Source organism: Dipodomys ordii, unplaced genomic scaffold (assembly GCF_000151885.1).
Source record: "Dipodomys ordii isolate 6190 unplaced genomic scaffold, Dord_2.0 Scaffold13, whole genome shotgun sequence".
In the NCBI taxonomy this organism is placed as follows: domain Eukaryota; kingdom Metazoa; phylum Chordata; class Mammalia; order Rodentia; family Heteromyidae; genus Dipodomys; species Dipodomys ordii.
Window position 1 is genome coordinate 21734665 of NW_012267229.1, and position 19704 is coordinate 21754368.

The window sequence follows — 19704 nt, forward strand, 5'->3', positions numbered from 1 at the left end:
CTTATCAGAACTCCTCTCAGGAAAAAAGATCTCATACATTTTCATGGGGAAGGACGTCTTAGAGTAAAATTAAGACAATCACACACCAGTTCACAGAGGCTTGCACCAGAGGGAGATGAGCTGTGTACAAAAGAATGGGCCAGGTGAGGATGGGATTTAGGGGAGTTACAAGGTGAGAGTGAGCCCCTCCCTCTGATCATTACTGCTCATGCGTGAATATAATTAAGAAGCTGGAGAACGCTGGATACCCAGAGAATGCCCAAGACAATGACATGGTGTCAAGTCCAGTTGTGTCCATAGCAAATGACTCTTTCATTGCAGGGTCCATGTAGCAATTCTAAGTATTGCATCAAAGGTCACTCAACCTACACAGGGGACAAGAGATAGGGTAAAAGAGCAAAAAAGCCCCGTGCCAGTGGCTCACGCCTGTAATCCTAGCTACTCAGGAGGCTGAGATCGGAGGATCACGGTTCAAAGCCAGCCCAGGCAGGAAAGTCTGTGAGACTCTTATCTCCAATAAAAACCACTAGAAAACCAGACACTGTGGCTCATGTGGTTGAGTGCTCACCTTGAGCTGAAGAGCGCAGGGACAGCGCCCAGGCCCAGAGTTCAAGCCCCACGACCAACCAAAAAAAAAAAAAAGAGTAAAAGAACAAAGAGGTGGCTGTGAAGTTCCTAAAAAGTTATCTTTCGTAACTTATTTTTATGTATATTTTTAAAAGTTATCTTCAAGTAGTTTTACCACAGGCCGGTTTATGAGTACAATGCGTCTTGATCAATGTCACCTCTTCCATCATTCTCCCCTGTTTTCTCCCCCAAAAAGTTATGTTGTTTTAAAATCTTGGGGACAGCAAAATTCAGAACCATTAAGAATCTGAAATAGAACTAGTATCATTCAGAAAGAGACAGTGATCAGAAGCACATGGCTTTTCCCAGGCATTTAATCAACCCTGCTTCGCTGAAAAAAGGCGGACATTGGGGGATGGGAGGCAGAGAAACTTTCTCATCTAGGGCCTTGCTGAAGACTTGGTGCCAGCAAACCCACTAATAAGAAAGATGAAATGTGTGTTTATTACAAGCTAAAGTCAATTTTAAGACTGTGAAATATGACTTCAGAAAATGAATACATAAACCATCAGGACTGAAGCACAGAAATGCTGAAAACAAAATTGTATTTAGTCTACAGAAAGTAAATATAGGACCAGAAAATGAGCTTTGGGGATATCTTTTGCTTATATTGTTTATTTGGCTGGGTTTTTTTGTGTTTTTTTTTTTTTTTTTGCTGTAGTTGTTTTAATGTATGAGCCGGTACCAGGGCTTGAACTCAGGGCCTTGCTCTGTCGCTTGTTTTTTGTTTTGTTTTCTTGGCTGACATTCTACTACTTGAGCCATCCTTCTGGATTTTTGCAGGTTAATTTGCGGTAAGAATCTCACAAATTTGCCTATGTAGGCTGGCTTCAACCCAAGATCCTCTGATCTCAGCCTCTTGAGTAGCTTGGATTATAGGCATGAGCCACCAGTACCCGGCTAAAGGTTGGTGGGCTTTTAATACACATTTTGCTCCTATCTTTGATTCTCCTGAGATGTTCCTTTTCCTCATCCCCATACCTGTGTGTGCACATGTGAGTATATTTGAGCCTGTGAATATGCGAGGTCTTGACACAAAGGTATATACTCTCCCATACCTACACCAGTGACTGTATGCTAGATTACAACACACATCCTTTTCAAACTGCTGTTCCCAATCTAGGAGAGCTTGGTCACCACAGAGCTCAGAGAAGATGGAATAAAATAATGCTGTGGTGATCAACATGCCAGATATCGGGGAAAGCTTCCCAGAGGAGGTACTCATAGATGGCCACCCAGAGGCGCCAGGACAGGCCAAGCAACAGGGCAGACTGGTTTAAAAAATACTTCTTCCCCCTTACTACTTTTTCTCCTTCCATCCTTCCTTCTTTCCCTCCCTCCCCTCCCCTCTCCTTCCTTCCTCCCTCCCTTCCTCCCTTCTTTTCCTTCCTTCCTTCCCTTCCTTCCTCCCTCCCTCCCACCCTCCCTCCCTTCTTCCTTCCTTCCTTCTTTCCTTTCTTCGTTCCAGCAATTGCTGAGGCTCACTGCACGCCAGACATGATGCTATGCATGTTGTCTATTTTAATCCACAGGACCCTTCATTGTGCCTTTCCTCCTTCCATTTTACAAATGAGTGAGCCGTGATTCTGGCTGATGGCAGGAAACAGCCCACATTACCCAGCTAGAGACCAGAGGATTCTCAGAACAGACAAGCTAGTTTTCCTAAACACAGGGCATAGAGCTTGGAGCCAGAGGGCCCAGGCAGCAATGTGCAATCACGCTTCAATTTACAGTAATGTTCCTCCTCCTGAAGACAGGACATGCGGCTGCCTAGACAGGGGGTTGCTGTGCAGAAAATGAGAGGCGATAGGCCTGCCACAGGCTTGGGACTAAGGGAGCTCAATATCCTTTATTTCCTGAAACCCTGTCACAGAGCATAGTGAATTGTGGGACGGGTCTTTCTGTGGGTCAGGATTCCTGTTCATTGTACTTCACCCTCTCACTTCATCCTGGACCCATGTGTGCACACCCTGTTGTTGTTGTTTTAAATTGAAACCCTAAGGCCTTAGCAGGAGTATCCATGAGCTTACAGCATTATGCTCAGTGATACAGTGGAGACAGTGAAGTGACCAGAGCACAGAGGTTCTGGCCCCAGCTTTGCCAGTGATTTGCTGTATCTCTTCAACTTCATTATCCAACTTTTGGCCTCAGCTTTATCACCCACATCAGGGTTTAGCCAACTAGAACCTGAAAGCCAAATCTGATTCACCACCCATGGTTATACATACAGTTTTATTGGAACACAGCTCTTTCTATCCATTCGCATAAGGGTCTATGGTTGCACAAAGGCAGAGTTGAGTACTGAGAGTTGAGACTGTAAAGGCCAAAGAAACTAAAAATACAGTCTGTGTGATCTTCTACAGAAAATGTTTACCTGATCTACAAGATGAGGACAAGCTCAGACCACCTAAGCTGGCACATGTTCTAAAAATCTCTATGGATAGGGAGACTAGGTAATTTATCATGCAAACTGGAACACATGATGAAATGGATATTCCCAACAAATTTACCAAGATGGAACCCATCAGCCAAAGGCTGGCTCAGGCAAACCAAGATTAGGTCCACCTAACTAGAATGCTACCTCTGCACCAGGGTGTCATGATGAAATGAGGTCACCATCAAAACCCAACAGGACACCTTAATTAAATATCAAAACAAGGGATTCTTTCTGACTCCTTGAAAGCCTCGCTTGGATAACTATGTCTCCTCTAAGTGGAAACACTCCACAGCTTTTCTCAAATGCCATGATCATGACCATATCAGCCTTCAGTATGGAGGGTCTTAGGCAAGAAGTAGTGTGGGGGAATTCTTCTCAGAATGTACAGGCAAGAGCTTCTCTACCTCTGTGCACTCATGCAAGTAGAAAATAGGGCCTAACACTAGGCAAGGGTGCCTCACACTTATAATCCTAGCTACCCAGAAGGCTGAAATCTGAGGATCAAGGTTCAAAGCCAGCCTGGGCAAGAAAGTCTGTGAGATTCTTCTTTCCAATTAATGACTGAAAAACTGGAAGTAGAGTTGTGGCTCAAGTGGTAGAGTGCCAGCCTTGGGCAAGAAAAGCCAAGTAACAGCACCTAGACTCTGGGTTCAAGAAAGGCCCATTGTTGGTACAAGCACACACACTCTCTATCTCTCAGTACACACACACACACACACACACACACACACACACACACACACATCCCTTCATGCAATTCAGAAATCCAAAACATTCTAAGACAGATTATTGCACATAGATCTTATATAAAGGATTTGGTTTAAAAAAAAACACACCAGAAAAAAAACTGAGCTGGGCTGGTTTGACACTATTTACAGTCTTCATTTATCCATTTCTTGTTAATTTGCGTAAGTTTTGCCTTGGGGAATTAGCACACTTGACTGTGGAGTGCTGCAGCAGCAGCAGAGCATGCTAGAGGTGTTAGAAAGCACACCAGGCAAGCACATGTTCTCAATTCTGGCATGTCTGATAGGATGAGTGTCAGATTAAGATTTGTGGTGCTTTGTACAGTTAAAACCTGCTGCGTCAAAGGAAAAGACACAGGAATCAGGAGGACAAAGGTATTTCTCTCCAAAGAGCTAGGATAAGACATCTCCCAGTGTAAGTGACACACTTAAAAATCAATGGAGTCAGTTTGTTGATAATACATTGTTCCTCTAAAGGAGGAATTGGACGTGTCACTTGGTACAAAGCGAGCACAGGGCACCCTGACTGCCACGAGGCCAGGCTGAGCCCGACCCATGGCTGCATTCCTGATAGAACAGTTTGTACTATGCCTGGAACATGATAAACTCTGGACAAATGGTCAGCACCATCCCCTCCTCATCACCACCATTATCACCATCCTCCTCCTCCTCCTCCTCCTGCATTTCAGGAAATGGACAGGAAAGTGCAGTTCAATTATTCTAAAAATATATCACAAGCCAATGGGAATAAAATGGGAGAAAATATGGCAAAAGTGTAGGCTACATATCGGAGATCGTTAAGGATGCAATTCTAGTTACCAAGGCAAAGGGGAAAGAAGGAAAGCTAGGATGACCGTTTTCATGCAAAATCAGCAAGGCCCCTAACACTGACATCTGGTGGGCTGTACCAGGCAGGTGGAACTGGAGGGCACCGTCAAAGAAGCGTCAGCCCCCTGCTCACCAACCTTAGTCCATGTCCGCTCAAGACCCGAGAACATTCCCCAAGATAAAATTTTATGTCACCCTCTCCTTTAAAACCTTTCAACAGTAGGAATGGGGATTAACTGCAAGTGGGTATAAAGAACCTTAATACGGTGATTAAAAACTGTTCTAAAAGTTGTCAGCACCTTTACTCAAGCACTGCACCTTTATTAAAATCACTGGACTTCACACTTAAAATAGGTGGCTTCTCAGATACGAAAAGTATTTTTACCTAAATATTGTTTAAGAAAAATCTCTCAGCCTGGCATCAGAAGCTCAGGCCTTTGTCCTAGCTAGAAAAGTTGAGATCTGAGGATCTGAGCTGTGACTCAAGTGGTAGAGCATTAGGGGTGAGCATAAAACCACAAAGAGAACACACAGGTTCTGAGTTCAAGCCCTAAGACTGGCAGAGAGGAGAGGAGGGGAGGGGAGGGGAGGGGAGGGGAGGGGACAGGAGGAGAAAAAGAGAGGGAAGGAAGGAGGAAGGGAGGGAGGGAGAAAGGGAGAGAAGGAGAGAGACAAGCAGGCAGGCAGGCAGGCAAGAAGGAAGGAAGGAAGGAAGGAATCTCATTCACTGCAGCCTGTTCACTCCACTGCATGCTTCGAGGTATCCTATCAGTCCATAATGTGATAACTAAGAAAGTAAAATTGATGCTTTAAAATGGACCCAGACATGTGGCACTATATTAACATACTTTTTATTGTAGTTTGTACATGTATTGGTATGGAATGAGTTGGATGAGTTGAGAAGAAAGTCCCTTTGCCACTGGTGGTTCGCATTTCACTGTTCTAGACGATGAGTTCTGTCTTGTTAGCCTGACACTCAGACCACTCATGATCCACTCTCTACCCTGAGACTCATCTCTCTGCACACCACCTTCTCCACTCCAATCTGGCTATACTCCCTCACTTGCCTCTCTCCCTGTCATATACACTGTCTGTCCCTTGCAGCTCCAATGCCTTCCTCCAATGCCTTTTCCTATTCATTTTATTCTCCAGTCAACACTCAGCCTAGCTGTCTTCTCCTCTTAGAAGCCATTCTCATTGCGTTCCCCACCAAACAGCAAATTCCTGGCTAGTATTGGCTCATCTCACAGAGCCTTGGTCTCTTAATCTGTGAAAATAGGAATGGTTCTCATGGCTCCCTCATTAGTGGCATAAGCATTTAGGTTATAGAACGCTTCTGTGTCTATCTTCCTTCAACATCCTTCCCACCCCAGGGAACCACAACTACCCTGGAAACCCTCATGCCTCCTGCTATGCTGTAACTGCTTATTCACACAGCCTTCTCCTCTAGACCCTCATCACCAGACAGTGCTCTGTTGAATCACCTCTGCCTCCATGGAAAAGTCTAGCAAATAGGAGTTGAATGATTGAGGCATAAGTGTAGTTCTCTCCACTTCTATTCACTGAGAGCCACCTAGGATATGGTTACTTATTTTAAAAAAAAATCAAGCCATGGTAAAATGCTATACCTGATAGAAATGTGGCCAGAAGGTGCTGATGGCCAGTTCCGCCTTCACCCAGCCCTCAGTGACGACCCCGGATACGTTCCACACTGGGTTTCCCTGGGGCCCACCGTTCACTTTCACGTAGACATTCAAGGCCCCTGGGCTGGAGCGGTCACGGCTGGAGAAATAGTAATGGAAATCGATGCAGTGGGTGTCGTTTTCTTTCAGGGTGGGCAGGAGAAGGTGGGCTTTCTGGCCAGAGGCCCTTCCAGAGCTGTTCACCATCATGAAGGACCCTGAAGACCCAAGGAGGTGGGAAGTGGAGATAGAGAGAGAAAAAAATGAAAATCAATCACAACATGAACTCAATGGTCAGTGAGGTAGCTAGAGGCCCAGGAACCCTAGGAGAAAGGAGTTGGGGGATCTGTGTCACCTCTCTGTGCCTTAGGGACCAGAGCTCTGGCAATTAAGAGCTGCAGGTCCCTGCTTACCATAAAATTTTAATAATTAAGTGAGGGTAATGTGCAGGAACTATTTTATCAGGTAGACAGTCTGTGCATATATAGAGAAGACACATTACATCCAGAAGCTCTTATAAAGAGCATGGCATTAAAACTCATGAAGTTCATTAATGGCATCCTCTGCAGGTAGAGTGAGAGGATCAATAACCTCGCACAAACTGAGCCGTTCTAATGTAGGTAGAAAGAACTTCCACAGTGCAGAAGGGGGCCTTTTTCCAACATATTCTATGCAGTCTTGTCATCACACCAAGAATACACCTAAAGAAAAACATATAGAAATAGAGTATCTCCAAGTCAACAGCAAGCCTTGGGGATTGTGGGAAGCAACCGGAAGATGTTCCAAAGGAATGGGAAGTGAGCAGTGCTTGTAAAGGAGTTACAGTCATGTTCATAGCACCTGTCTTGCTTAGATTTTATTCCATTTAAGCTTCAGACAGAGCTAGAGGGCATTCATTTTACAGAGAGATTAATGGCTACTTAGGAGGCAGTGGTTTGAGGCCAGTCCAGGCAACAAAGCAAGCTTCTTCATCCCTCCCAGGTTCCAAATTCATTGCTATCGGCTTCGTGGCTCCTCTATGTAGAAGTAGTGAAGGTGTTTCTACCCTTGGACTTTGGCCTCCACCATGTGACTCATTTTCATCAACAGGATGTTAACAGACTGACTCTAACAGAGACTTCAAATGTGCTTGGCTAGCAAGATTAGCCCTCCTGCATTACCTTCCTTTCATGAGAAGAATGTACCTCAGGTAGCTGTGTCCCACTGGGCTTGGCATAAAGATAAACATACTTGAAAGGAGATGAGTTCAACCCACAGTGAGGAGTAAGGCACAGGTCACAGCATGGCCATGTAGTTCTATCCATACCAGACAATGGCACTCAGCATATAGAGAATAAATACATATTGTTGTTTGTCACTGGCTTCCTCTAGGATTGTTATATGGCCTGGCTGTGGTAAACTGTTAACTGAAGCTGGGAGCTGGGAGCTGGAAGCTAGCACATGCCTGTAATCCTAGCTGCCCAGGAAACTGAGATCTGAAAATCCCAGTTCCATGCCAGGCGAGGCATGAAACTCCATGAGACTTTTACCTCCTATCAACCAGTAAAAAAAAAAAAAAAACAGATCTACAGCTGTGGCCCCAGAGTGCCAGCCTTGGTGAAAAAGCTAAGGGACAGTGCCGTAGGCCCTAAGGTCAAGCCCCAGTATTGGCATGCACACTCACACACAAAGCTGAGTCAGACTCAGGTAAGGACTTGAGTTAGGAAGCACCTGCCAGTTCAACATGCAGAGGGCTTTCTAACACATGAAGCTGCTCAAAAATGGGATGGAGCTGAGCACTTGTAGCTCACAGCTATAATCATAGCTAAGCAGGAGGCTGAGATTCAAAGATTGCTGTTCTAAACCAGTCTGGGAAGGAAAGTCTAAAACTCTTATCTCCAATTAACCTCTAGAAAACCAGAAGTGGCACTGTGGCTCAAGTGGTAGAGTGCTTCCCCTGAGCCGAAGAGCTGAGGGACAGTGCCAAGGCCCAGAGTTCAAGCCCTACAACCAAAAAAAATATAGGATGGACTCCCCAGAGACAAAGTGAATTTTCATCTTCCCAGGTGACTAAACCCAACCTGGACACAGTGAGAAGACTTCTAACTGAACATCACTGTCAACTAGGTGAGCTGAGTTCTGGGACTTAAAGTCTTACAATTCTGCTAAATAGATAAACAAATAAACTGCATCATAAAACTCAGCAAAGGAAACTCAAGCAATTCTGGGAGAAATATTTCCACCTAGAAAACTACCACTGCTTTGAAGTCTTTGTAGCCATGAAAATCTTCATTCTGAATGAAACCTTAAGACTTCTTATTCCCAGCCATGATGGGCCACTTAAGTATTTGTAAAGCACCTTACTCTTCACCTAATACCAGAGGGACTAATAACTGCCAGCTAATTAGTGCTGGCCAATCCCAACCTTGTTGGGCCTCTAGAGGGTATCAAGCATTTATACCTTATGTCCATGTTCCAAAGGAATCTACAACTATGTATAGGGGAGAGATTTTATCTCAAATCTCTATTCTTGCTCACAAAACTAGATTAAAGAAAGCATTACAGACTTGAGGACAGATTAGGCTTCCTACACCTCCCCTCTAAGCTAGCACACAGGGCACCTGAATAGCTAGATCCCACTCATGATCCTGTCCAGATGACCAGCGCCTGAACTCTTCTACCTGGATGGCTACTCAGGGCAGGTAGGTTGGCTTATATCAGAAAGGAGCTAATGGCAAGCAAGATGACATCAGGTGCTGGTGGCTCACACCTGAAATCCTAGCTGCTCAGGAGGCTGAGATCTGAGAATCCCAGTTGGAAGTCAGCCTAGGCACACAAATTTCCAGTTATTTCCAATTAACCATCAAAGAGCCAGAATTGGAGCTGTGACTCAAGTGACAGAGTACTAGCCTTGAGTGGAAAAGCAAAGAGAGAGACAAGCCCTGAGTTCAAGTCCCCCATCCAAGCACAGAGAGAGAGAGAGAAAAAAAGAGAGAGAGTGTGTGTGTATACACAAGGTGATAAGGACAGTTAAGCCTTCACTAAAGGACACTGGATGATCATCACCTATCAACCAGAAAATTCACCTATCATAGGTGGAGCAAGTTTTTCTAAGAAGGCAGTGTCCTATGGGCTGGTGGTGATGGGGTAAGTATGGAGACGTTTCCTTGTCACAAATGCTACCTGAATACATAGCAAGGAAGAAACCACTGAAGAAGCATTGAGGCTCAGAGAGAAGACCACATCCAGGCCTGCTAGCCTCCATCCCAGACCTGCAGATGAGTGAGGATCCCCAGGCCCACAAAGAGAAGGTGACTACCCTGCCACCAAGGAATAGAACCACTCACAGGAGGAGAGGCAACCTAAGGAGCAAAGTGGGCCTGGTTCTCTTCCTGCTGTCTCTCATGAGGCTCCTCATGCACGTCCATGCCTTCGCCCTGCCACATTGAGTCAACAGGGCAAGGGCACTGCTCTGTGTAGCACTGCCAGATCACCCTATACATAACAGCCTCCTCATCCTCCTCCTCCAAAGGATCTCCTTGGGCCAGCAGCCAGAGTACCACCTAAACTTCCACAAGAAATGAGAATCTCAGTCCCACTCAAGGCTGTCAAGTCTGAGGCTATGTTTTATCAAGATTCCTAGGCAATCTGTACACACATTAAACTGCAGATCTATTCTCTTTCCCATGTACAACTGAATAGCCAGGATTTCAAAAGCCTAAGGGAACAGACAGAGCCAGCAGAGAGGAATGGCTATGACTATACTGTGGGCCATCATCCACTTATTAGCAATGCACCTTTTGAGCTTTTAGAAGGAATAAACTATACTGAGGTTATGGGGCTATTCAAATTTTGAAGTTTTCCATGTGCTCAGCTAGCATTATTATTATTATTATTTTGCACCTTAGTAGGGTTTGTAATTCCTACAAAGCCCTGTATTCAAGGGGATATGATGTAAAAGGAGGAACACTAGTAAGCAAATCTTTCAGATGCTCTGATAGGGATATCATTAATATAGCAACCCTGCATGGCAACTTGAAAGGGCATTTGAAATGGAGAGAAGGGCAGGACAGGTGGTGTCCAGCAATGCAGGGATAGTGCCTAAGTGTGATAGGCCCTTTATAGCCCCCCCGACACCCTCCCTCACCTACTCAGGGTCTTCCAACAAAGCAGAAAGCCCTATCTTGGAGCACTGTCCAGGCCCGCTATGTCTGGGATTGTTCAGGAGTGAAAGTCCTGGTTCTGTGTGACTCAGTGGGACCCCCTTTGATCAACAGGTTGGCAAAATTAATACCATCTGCGGAGCTGCCAGTTCCCTGTAGATCAAAAATGAGCCAGTCATTACTCCAAGATCAGTCAAAACCCAAGAAAGAGGGAGACTGTAAATGCATTCTTTTCCCCTTCAACCCTTAAAGAAGATAAAAGCAAATCCACTAACGTGATAAGGAACATAAAACAGCATTCGTTTCCTCATAGTTATTATACGTAACACTGAAAATTGTGGAATTAAACAAGAAAGTGCTCTCTGGCTGGCCATAAATTTTGCCTTTCCCCCTTACCCCCGTTCCCTGCTCCATGCATGAAAATGCCTCAATAAGCACTCCCCATTACCGATGGGTCTGCAACAGAGATCCCCTCGTTGGAGGCAAACTGCTTCTGTGTGGCAGATGGCGACTCTTGTGTTTACACATGAGCACCTCAGGATTGCATTTCCTCACGTCGGCCGTAAAAAGAAAGTCCTAATTGAGTTTTTAATGGCTTTGCACATTGTTCATTAAGATTACATGAGTGTGCTCGGGCGACTGGCAGCTGAGGGCCTGGAGCTCAGGGAGCACAGAGCGGTCCCTGCTGACAGGTGGCCCTGCCAGCCTCGGATGCCAGCACCTATGTGGAGGGAAGGGATGGAGGCTGGAGGCCTGAGTACTACCCAGAGCCAAACAGCTGTGGTAGGCGCGGCACAAGTCCTAGGTCATCAGTCAGGTAAGCTGGGATTGGTTGCCCTTCTGTGGTTTCTAAACTGCGTGACTTTAAGCAAGTCAGTACAAAAATCCCTGGGCTCACAAGTTCTCATCTATGTGACGTGATACTGAAACCCACGTCTGAAAGTGTTCCATTCATTTCTGTGATTTTTAAGTGAAAACCTGAGCTCTACACAATAAACATCCGTTTTATAATAACTGGAACGTTTACCGAGCACTCACTACATGCCAGAAATCAATCAAAGCATCAGCTGGAGGTAGTGCCATGCTAGCTCTGTTTTTTGTTTGTTTTTCTTTCTTTCTTTTTGTGTTGGTATTGAAGTATGAACTCAGGGCCTAGGTGCTGACTCTTAGCTTTTTAGCTAAGAATATTCTACCTCCTGGCCCTCAGCTCTACTTCCAGAATTTTGGTGGTTCATTGGAGATAAAGGTCTCATGGACTTTCCTATCCAGATTGGCTTCAAACCAAGATCCACAATTCTCAGCCTCCTGAGTAGTTAGGATTATAAGGCATGAATCACTGACATCCAGCTCTGTTTCTAAGCAAGAAATCCAGAGTCACTGAAAAGTGATATCATTTGCCCAAAGCCACAGAACCAGAAAGTAGTAAATACTCAAACCACTGACAGGATCCTTGCTTAGTGAGCAAAGGCTTCAGGATCTTGAAATTTACTATCTTCAGGCCAGTACCTAATATCAAGGTTTTCCTACTGAAACTGAAATTAAAGTTAAATATAATTCTAAATCGTTTCCTTACAGATACTACGCACATTTTAAGAGCTCAGTAGATATGCCTGGAAAATGGGTTCCCTATTGGACCGTGCCAAAGCAGAGCAGTTCCACCATCATGGAAAGTTCCACTGGATGGCACTGGTCTAGAAATTGTAGATTATTCACCAGAACATAACAAATGACACACCCACTCATTTTAAAAATTACAGTGAGGGTACATGCATCTGTCCTAAAGTTGCACAACACCATGAAGATGGAGACTCCTGTATCATTTTCTACTATATACAACTCTGCCATCCTTTTCTGAGCTGAATGGCAATGGGAGTGATCCTCCTGATTGTTGTGGAAGAGGGAAAAGCAGTATGATATCCCCAGAAAACCTAGAGTTTCTAGGCATTCTAAATGCCACAAGCCTTTGAGGGATGCACATATGAATAGGAAGAGCACTGTGATGGTTTGGGCCTTCACTATCCCTTGCAAAGTTTGAATCTTGGAAGCCTAATCCCTAAGACAGTACTGTCTAGAGGTGAGGTCTGTGGGAAAGGTAACTGGATTAACAAGGGTCTGGCTTTGCCAGTGGACTGACCCATTGGTGGATTCATCATCTGATGAGCTATCAAGAGGTGGCAGAAACGAGGTACAGAGCCTCACTGGAACAAGCAGGTCACTGGAGGTATTTTCTTGAAAAGTATATTTCATCCCTGATGCCCTTTTCCCCTTCTTTCCTGTCCCTGCTCCTTCCCGGCTTCCCATCTCTCCTCTCCTCTCCTCTCCTTTCCTCTTCTCTCCTTTTTTCTCCCCTCTCCTCTCCCCACCTTTCTCCTCTCCCTCCCCTCTCTCTTCTCTTCTTCCCTTCCCTCCTTTCCCCTCCCCTCCCCACTTCTCTCTCCTCTCCTCTTCCTTCCTCTCCCCTCCCCTCCTCCTCTCTCTCTTCCTCCCCTCTCTCTCTGCTTCCTGGCTACCATGAGGTGAGTAGCTACCCCCACCACTTGCTCCCCACCATGTTGTTCTCCCTCGCCTCAGGTCAAAAAGCCATGGAGCCAAGTGACAATAGAAGGAAACGTAGGAAGCCATGAGTCAACATACGTTATTCCTCTTATAATTTGATTTTTCCAAGCTGTCATTTCAGAGATGGAAAGTGGGCTAGCCCAGGCACTCACCACCCCCACTCTGAGATGCGGTTCAATAACTATTGTGGAGGCCTTCACTCTGATGAGCAAGGATCATGTGGGATGCTTGTAATAAAGGGCCTGGCAGAGACATTATAAAGCAATGTGCTGGCTTTAAGGACAAAGGAAGGGGCCAGAAGCCAGATACTGCAATGGGCCTATAGACAGTAGAAAAGGCAAGAAACTGGTTATCACCTGGAGCTTCCAGGAGAGAAAACAGTCCTGATGACATTCGAGTGTAGATCAATGTGACCCATTTCACTCTTCGACCTCCAGAAATGTAAAATTTTAAAGGCTATTATTTATAGATATGAAATTTGTTGTCATTTGTTACAATGGTGATTAGAAACTCGTATACACTCCAAACATCCTATGAGGTTGGATGTCCACTCTGGTGATGCCCTTCCTAATGTCTATGCTACCCAGCTCCAGCCTTAGTCCTGTGCTAAGCTCCTGAAATGCCACTTATTCTGTATGACTGTCACTAATGTCCCAGGGGCAAGTTATTTCTGCTTTGCTGTCCCTGAACCCAGAGTGCATGCTACCACTGTAATTTAAAGTTATACAATGATAAAAAGAAAAACAAACAACTATGTTGTCTAGTCACAGAGAAAGAGAGAGAGAGAGAGAATGAACATTAGGTTAGGGACACAGAACATCATCGAGAGGGACAATTCATTGTCAAATGAGAAAATGTAAGTGCATGACATTCTCTTGGTACACCCAGGATTACCAAGCGAAACATCATTAATCGGATCACAAATGTAACAATAAACTAATAGCCACAGTAACAAACACATCATTCAGCATTACCCACATTATCTGTGAAAACAATCTAATTATCATGTGTCAAAAAAAGAAAAGAAATTTGCTTCTTTTTTAATACAGCAGAAAATGGGGGGAGGGTGTTAATTACAGCTTAATGGATATATAATATCTATTAAAAACAAGGAAAATACATCCTGAAATTTCAAAGGCACTGAGCACTGTGAACATGTTGTCAGTTACTGTGTGTGAAGGAGTAATGAGTATTTCTGTAATCATTCATTCAGACCAATAAGTTGGGGTTTAAACATTTCATATGCAAATGTGTAAAGGCAATTTTCCAAGAAACAGTTATCTGATAATCCGTGTAGGTGTGGATAACGTGGTTTAAAAATGGAGTGAACCCAGGTGATTGGATTTGAATGCAAAGTGGAGGGGGCTCCCTGGTGCCCACACTGAGTGCTCTGCCTCAAGCAGAGCCAGGCTTGGGATCTGTGAGCCCTTGAACCTTTCCCCCAAAATGAAATCCTTGGGATCTTTGTGTGCCTTCTTCTTCCTGAGACAGAGATGAAGGCAGAGATACAGAGAGAGAAAAAAGGAGGAAAAGAGAGGAAAGGGAAGCAGTAAGACAAGAAGAAAACAGGAGTGATGGGAAAGAAGATGAAAGGAGGTAGGCAGGTAGGGAAGGAAGGAAAAGGAAGAGAAGTAAGGAGGGAAGAGAGGGAAGAGGAGGGGAGGGAAGGGGAGGGGAGCAGAGAGGAGAAGAAAGGAGAGAAAGGGAGAGGAAAGGAGGGGAGAAGAGAGCAAAGGAGGGGAGAGGAGAGGAGGAGAAAGGAGGGGAAGTGAGAAGAGAAGAGGGGAGGGAATAGGAGGGAGAGGAGGGGAGAAGGGAGGAAGGTAGAGAAGGGGAGAGGAGGGGAAGGGAGAGGAGAGGTGGGAGAGGAGAGAAGAAGAAGGGAGAGGAGAGGAGGGAAGGGTAAAGAAGGGGAGGGGAGGGATAGTAGAAAGGGATGGGGAGAGAATAGGAAAGAAGGGATAGCAGGATGGGAAAAAAAGAAGTGGAAAGAAAGGAAGGAGTCAGGCAAGGAAATGAATTGCAGAGGAGGGAAAGGACACAGATCCAGGAGAAATGAGTGAAGATTGCAGACAGCAGGAGGACAGAGAAAAATAAAATGTATATACAAATATATGTGTACATATATATGTATATATATATATACATATATGTATATATATATATGTATGTATATACACTCACCCTTCTCCCTGAATTCACAAGCTAAAACAAAAGCAAAGTTCAAACTTTTCACCCAGCACTTTCTTTCCAGTCCCTACAGTGATCTCATGGTAAAACAGACTCAAAACAAGGGAGCAGGGATTACAAGGACCTGCCCACTTAATGTTTCCACTACTGGCCTCCCCATCAATCTCAGAGCAATGTCTCAAGCCCAGAGGAAAAATGTATATGAAAAAAGGGGAAACAAAAGAGAAGGCAACAATGCTTGATAAGAAATGTACTCATGAGCCGGGTGCTGGTGGCTCAGGCCTGTAATCTTAGCTACTCAGGAGGCTGAGATCTGAGAATCGCCATTCAAAGCCAGTCAGGGGAAGGAAACTCTGTGAGACTCTTATCTCCAATAAACCACTAGAAAACCGGAAATGGTGCTATGGCTCAAGCGGTAGAGCACTTGCCTTTAGCTGAAGAGTCTAAGGAGAGTGCCCAGGCCCAGAGTTCAAGCCCCACAACCGACAAAAAAAAAGAAAGAAATGTACTCATTACCTTGCCCATGTAATTGTAACCCCTCTGTACAGTATTTTCACAATAAAAAAAATAAAGTTAAAAAAATAAACAGGAAACTGCCCATAACAGCAGGGACTCAGCTATGGATATGCTGGAATATAAAACCTCATCTGATTTACTCTTTGGTGTTGGAAAAAGACTCATGAATCATGGATCAAGTTAAAGATAAAATTGAAGCTCAGACAATGCCACTCTCCCATGACTCTCTGTCCCTTCTGTGTGCTCAATGTAGTCACATAGAACCTCTGTAAGCAAGAATTCCCTTTCTTCCTGCACCTGTAAGACAGGTGTGAGTGGGTCAAATTGGTAAGTTTGCATATGAAACATTTAAACTTCAATTTATTGGTTGGAGTAGAGTTCCTTCCAGCTGTAAAAGCCCATGGTCCCAAGACTTCACATACATGCTGCAATAGCCACTGGTGAGTTAGAAGACAGAATGGGTTAGGATGTTCCCTTCCCTTTCTTTATCAAGAAGGAGAGGGGAAGAAAGACCTTTCTTTGTGAGGTCTTAGGCATGGAGGAATACAGTATTTCTTGTGCTGCATCAGGAATTTTTGTCACACTTTGCTCTTACTAGCAACACCAGCAAACACACACAAGCACACTTTACTTATATTCATTCACTTAATCTAATATCAACGCTATGAGGCAGTCCCTGTTATTATGAGATAAGAAGGAAGAGAGACTTAAGCAACTTTCTGGAAACCATAAGAGTTATCAGCAGAGCCAGAATTCAAACCCAGGAAACCCAGGAAATTCTAATCCTCATTCAGAGGTGGACATACTGTATTTGGTAGCAAGGAGTGATCATAAATTCCTCAGTGTTACTAAACTTGACCTAGGGAGCTGGTGTAAGTAGGAAGAGGGGCAATGAGTGGGAGAAAAGGAGAAAAGTTCAATCAGTTTGCAAACTGTCATGTTATGAAAAGTAATGAAAACAACCAGGCAACTGAGACATTGTCAGACCTTCAATTGATCTTGACCTTCATTGGGCTGAGTCCTTTGCTTCTACAGCTTGAAATTGACATGAAATATATATATATGAAATATATATATATGCATATATATACTTCCAACTCTTCACACATCTGTTGGCATGATAATATTTTGATTAGTTACATTTATGCTCCAATTACACTCACAGAATGTTCAACTGTGTCTTATATATAGCATGCTGGCCATGCTCTGTAGAAAATACTGGATTATTACCTTATATATTTGCAATGGGACAAGACACAAATGGAAAAGGAGAGGAGAAAAGAAAGAGACAGAAAAAAACAGCAATGTGAAGAGATGACTAAGCCTGTTAAAATAGTGCTGCCTTCCCTTCAAACTACTAAATTGGGTCGTTGCTATTATTTCCCAAGCTCTCAAATGTCAGGGCTGGGAGAGATGTACAGGGTTTCTATCTACCTTTTCAGACACCTGATACTTTTATGTCCCCACAAACTACTGAGCCTGGGAGCAACCAGTCATGCATCAGTGAGTGTTAAGGCAACAGTGGGGTATACTTACATTTCTTATGTGTTTTTATTTATTTTTTCTCTCTGGGAGCAACGTCCATCTATTTCCCAAAAAGATCCACAATCCTGTTCAAGCTTTTACCCTGATAGTAGGAGGGACCTCTTACCATGACCACTAGCGAGATACCCCCAGTAATTTTTTTCTTTGCAGGAGACCATATTACGGGGTATCATATTGCCTAATGCCAGCATCAATGAGCTCTTGTGCCCTTGAAGATTTGCCTAAAATTCTTACCCCATTTCCACAGCACCCTTGGTCCAGCTCTAAGCTCCTGGGACTTACTTTCCCAGCTTGCTTCTCTCAGCCACATGATTCCAAAGTCTGCCACTACCTCCGTGCCTCAGTTTCCCTTGTGGGGCTTTATACGTGCTGCAAACCCCTCTGCCACTCTCCTCGTGAAATTCATTAGAAACTATTATTTTATATTGGTTCTAACTTCAGACATTTTTAGCATACCTACCACCCTACTACATGTCTGACATACCCAGAGAACAGCAATCAGCACAGGAAATCTGCTTACCCTTGTGGAAATCACAATAAAGGTCAAAACAATCACAAGAATGTGGAAGTTTTATAATAACAATTCTTGTGAGCCAAGAAGTGTATAACCTAGATTTGGTTTGCAAAAGGAATTTTTTTTTCCAAAAAAAGAGAGAAAGGAAACAACTTACTATAGCTAGTAAACTGTAAGCTAGGGTCTTAGGGTGATATAGTTGTCAGAGGGGTGAATGGGAAATAGAGGTTTCATGCAGATAAAATAAAATTCCCTTTACTTCAAAGCCAAGAAGTAAGCCAGCCTATGCCTGCCCTTTGAGGGACACAAGGAATTGTAGGACAAGTATCTTCTAGTTATCTCTCTCATTTCATACCCATCAGCTTACAGACAAGCAACTTGATTTCCAGAGGGGGACAGTGACTTGTCCCTAACTGTTGGCAGTGTCAATATTCAAACTTGGGTGTGTCTGGCTCAAAGGTTAGCGCCTTTCCCCTCTGAGACAGTGGTTCCAACATTATAGAATGAACTAGAATGAGCTGGAAATTTTATTAAAGTTCACTAGGCTCTTCTTCTGAAAGATGTGGGGTGGAATTTTTTTAAAATACAATATGAATATGTTTCTAAGTAAAGCTAATGTAGTTGATCCTTGGCCTCACTTTGAGAACCATGAGAGTAGCCAGTCTCTAATGCCTGGTCTTCATAAATCAGTACATTTGAGCAGATCATCCATCTATACTGCTCTCCTCCTCTCCTTCTGGGGCTATCATGATGCTCTACAGCTTAAGGAGACTCCCTCTTACCCTGTGCCATGCCCTAACCACCAATTCCAGGGGCAGGCAGTCTCTGGAAACAGGTCATCAAATATGATCTCTCTCTCTCTCTCTTTCTCTTTCTCTCTCTTTCTCCCCTCTCTCTCTCTCTCCGTCCCTCCTCTCTTCCCCCCTTCACTCTCTACCTCTCCCTCCCTCTCTCTGCTGCCCAACCCCAAGCAAGTTCTTTTCTCTGGTCTGAGCAGTCTCTCCTCCATCATTGCTAATTACCAAGAATACCATTAGACACTTATTGACTCCCCCAAATGTACTTGGGTCTGCATAGAAAATAGCACAATAATTATTCCTCCTCTTTTACCATCCTCTAAGGAGCTACGAGACTTTGACAGCTGTTATCCAATTAATCCTGACAGCTTATTTTTTTTTTGTAATCTAAAGGTATTTTTTCCATGTAAGACAGGAAAAGCTATTTCCGGTTTTGAGTTAAGCATGAGAGCAAAGAGGGGCCAAATAACTTGTCCACTATAACTAAAGGTCATTTCTTATCTTTTATCTCCTGCAGGGTCTGGGGGGAAATGCAGGCCAAGGGTAAGGACTTTTAATTCAGGTTGTAAGATCAAATCCTATCTCTGTCAGCTGCCAGTTGGGTGGCTTTGGGCACATTAAACTTCAGTTTCTTTATCTGCAAAGTGGAGGTGATAAAGCTAATAGCTATCAAATGTGTTTTTCGATCACATGTACTTTGAATGTTGCTCATCATAGAGGAAGACCTGTGTAAGAGGTAACTACCATGGTTATGGTTATGGGAGGCAGAAGCAGCATCTCTGAACCCTTGAGTAGATTCCTGACTAAGAGAGTAAGCTAGCTGATCTGAGAGACCAGCAGGATAAAGCTAGCCTCAGTCACCTTGCCTGCAAAGGCCAGGGCTGTGAGGCACAAAGAATCCAAGAGAGCAAGTCCCAACAGCATCTCCTTTCCTCAGGAAAGCATTTTTCCACTAGTGGTTTCCATGTGGTTCCTGAGCAGTGGCGTCTACACCACCTGCAACCCATTATAAATGCAAATCCTCAGGGCCCAGTCTAGACCAAGTGAGAGACTCCAGGACCCACCATGCATTTAGCAAGTCCTCCGGAGGATGCTGATGACAAGGCTGAGTTAGACAAGCATAC

The 19704-nt window shown here is 44.2% G+C and overlaps 1 protein-coding gene across 2 annotated transcripts in view; it reads right to left on the minus strand.

Annotated features, from left to right (window-relative positions):
- Positions 1-19704, minus strand: part of Ptprt (protein tyrosine phosphatase, receptor type, T) — a 718198-nt gene that overhangs the window by 646659 nt on the left and 51835 nt on the right. For both annotated transcript variants that reach the window (XM_013010741.1, XM_013010740.1), the window contains exon 2: positions 6267-6538. In XM_013010741.1, the coding sequence (XP_012866195.1) occupies positions 6267-6538 (272 nt within the window). The remainder of the gene's footprint in view (positions 1-6266; positions 6539-19704) is intronic.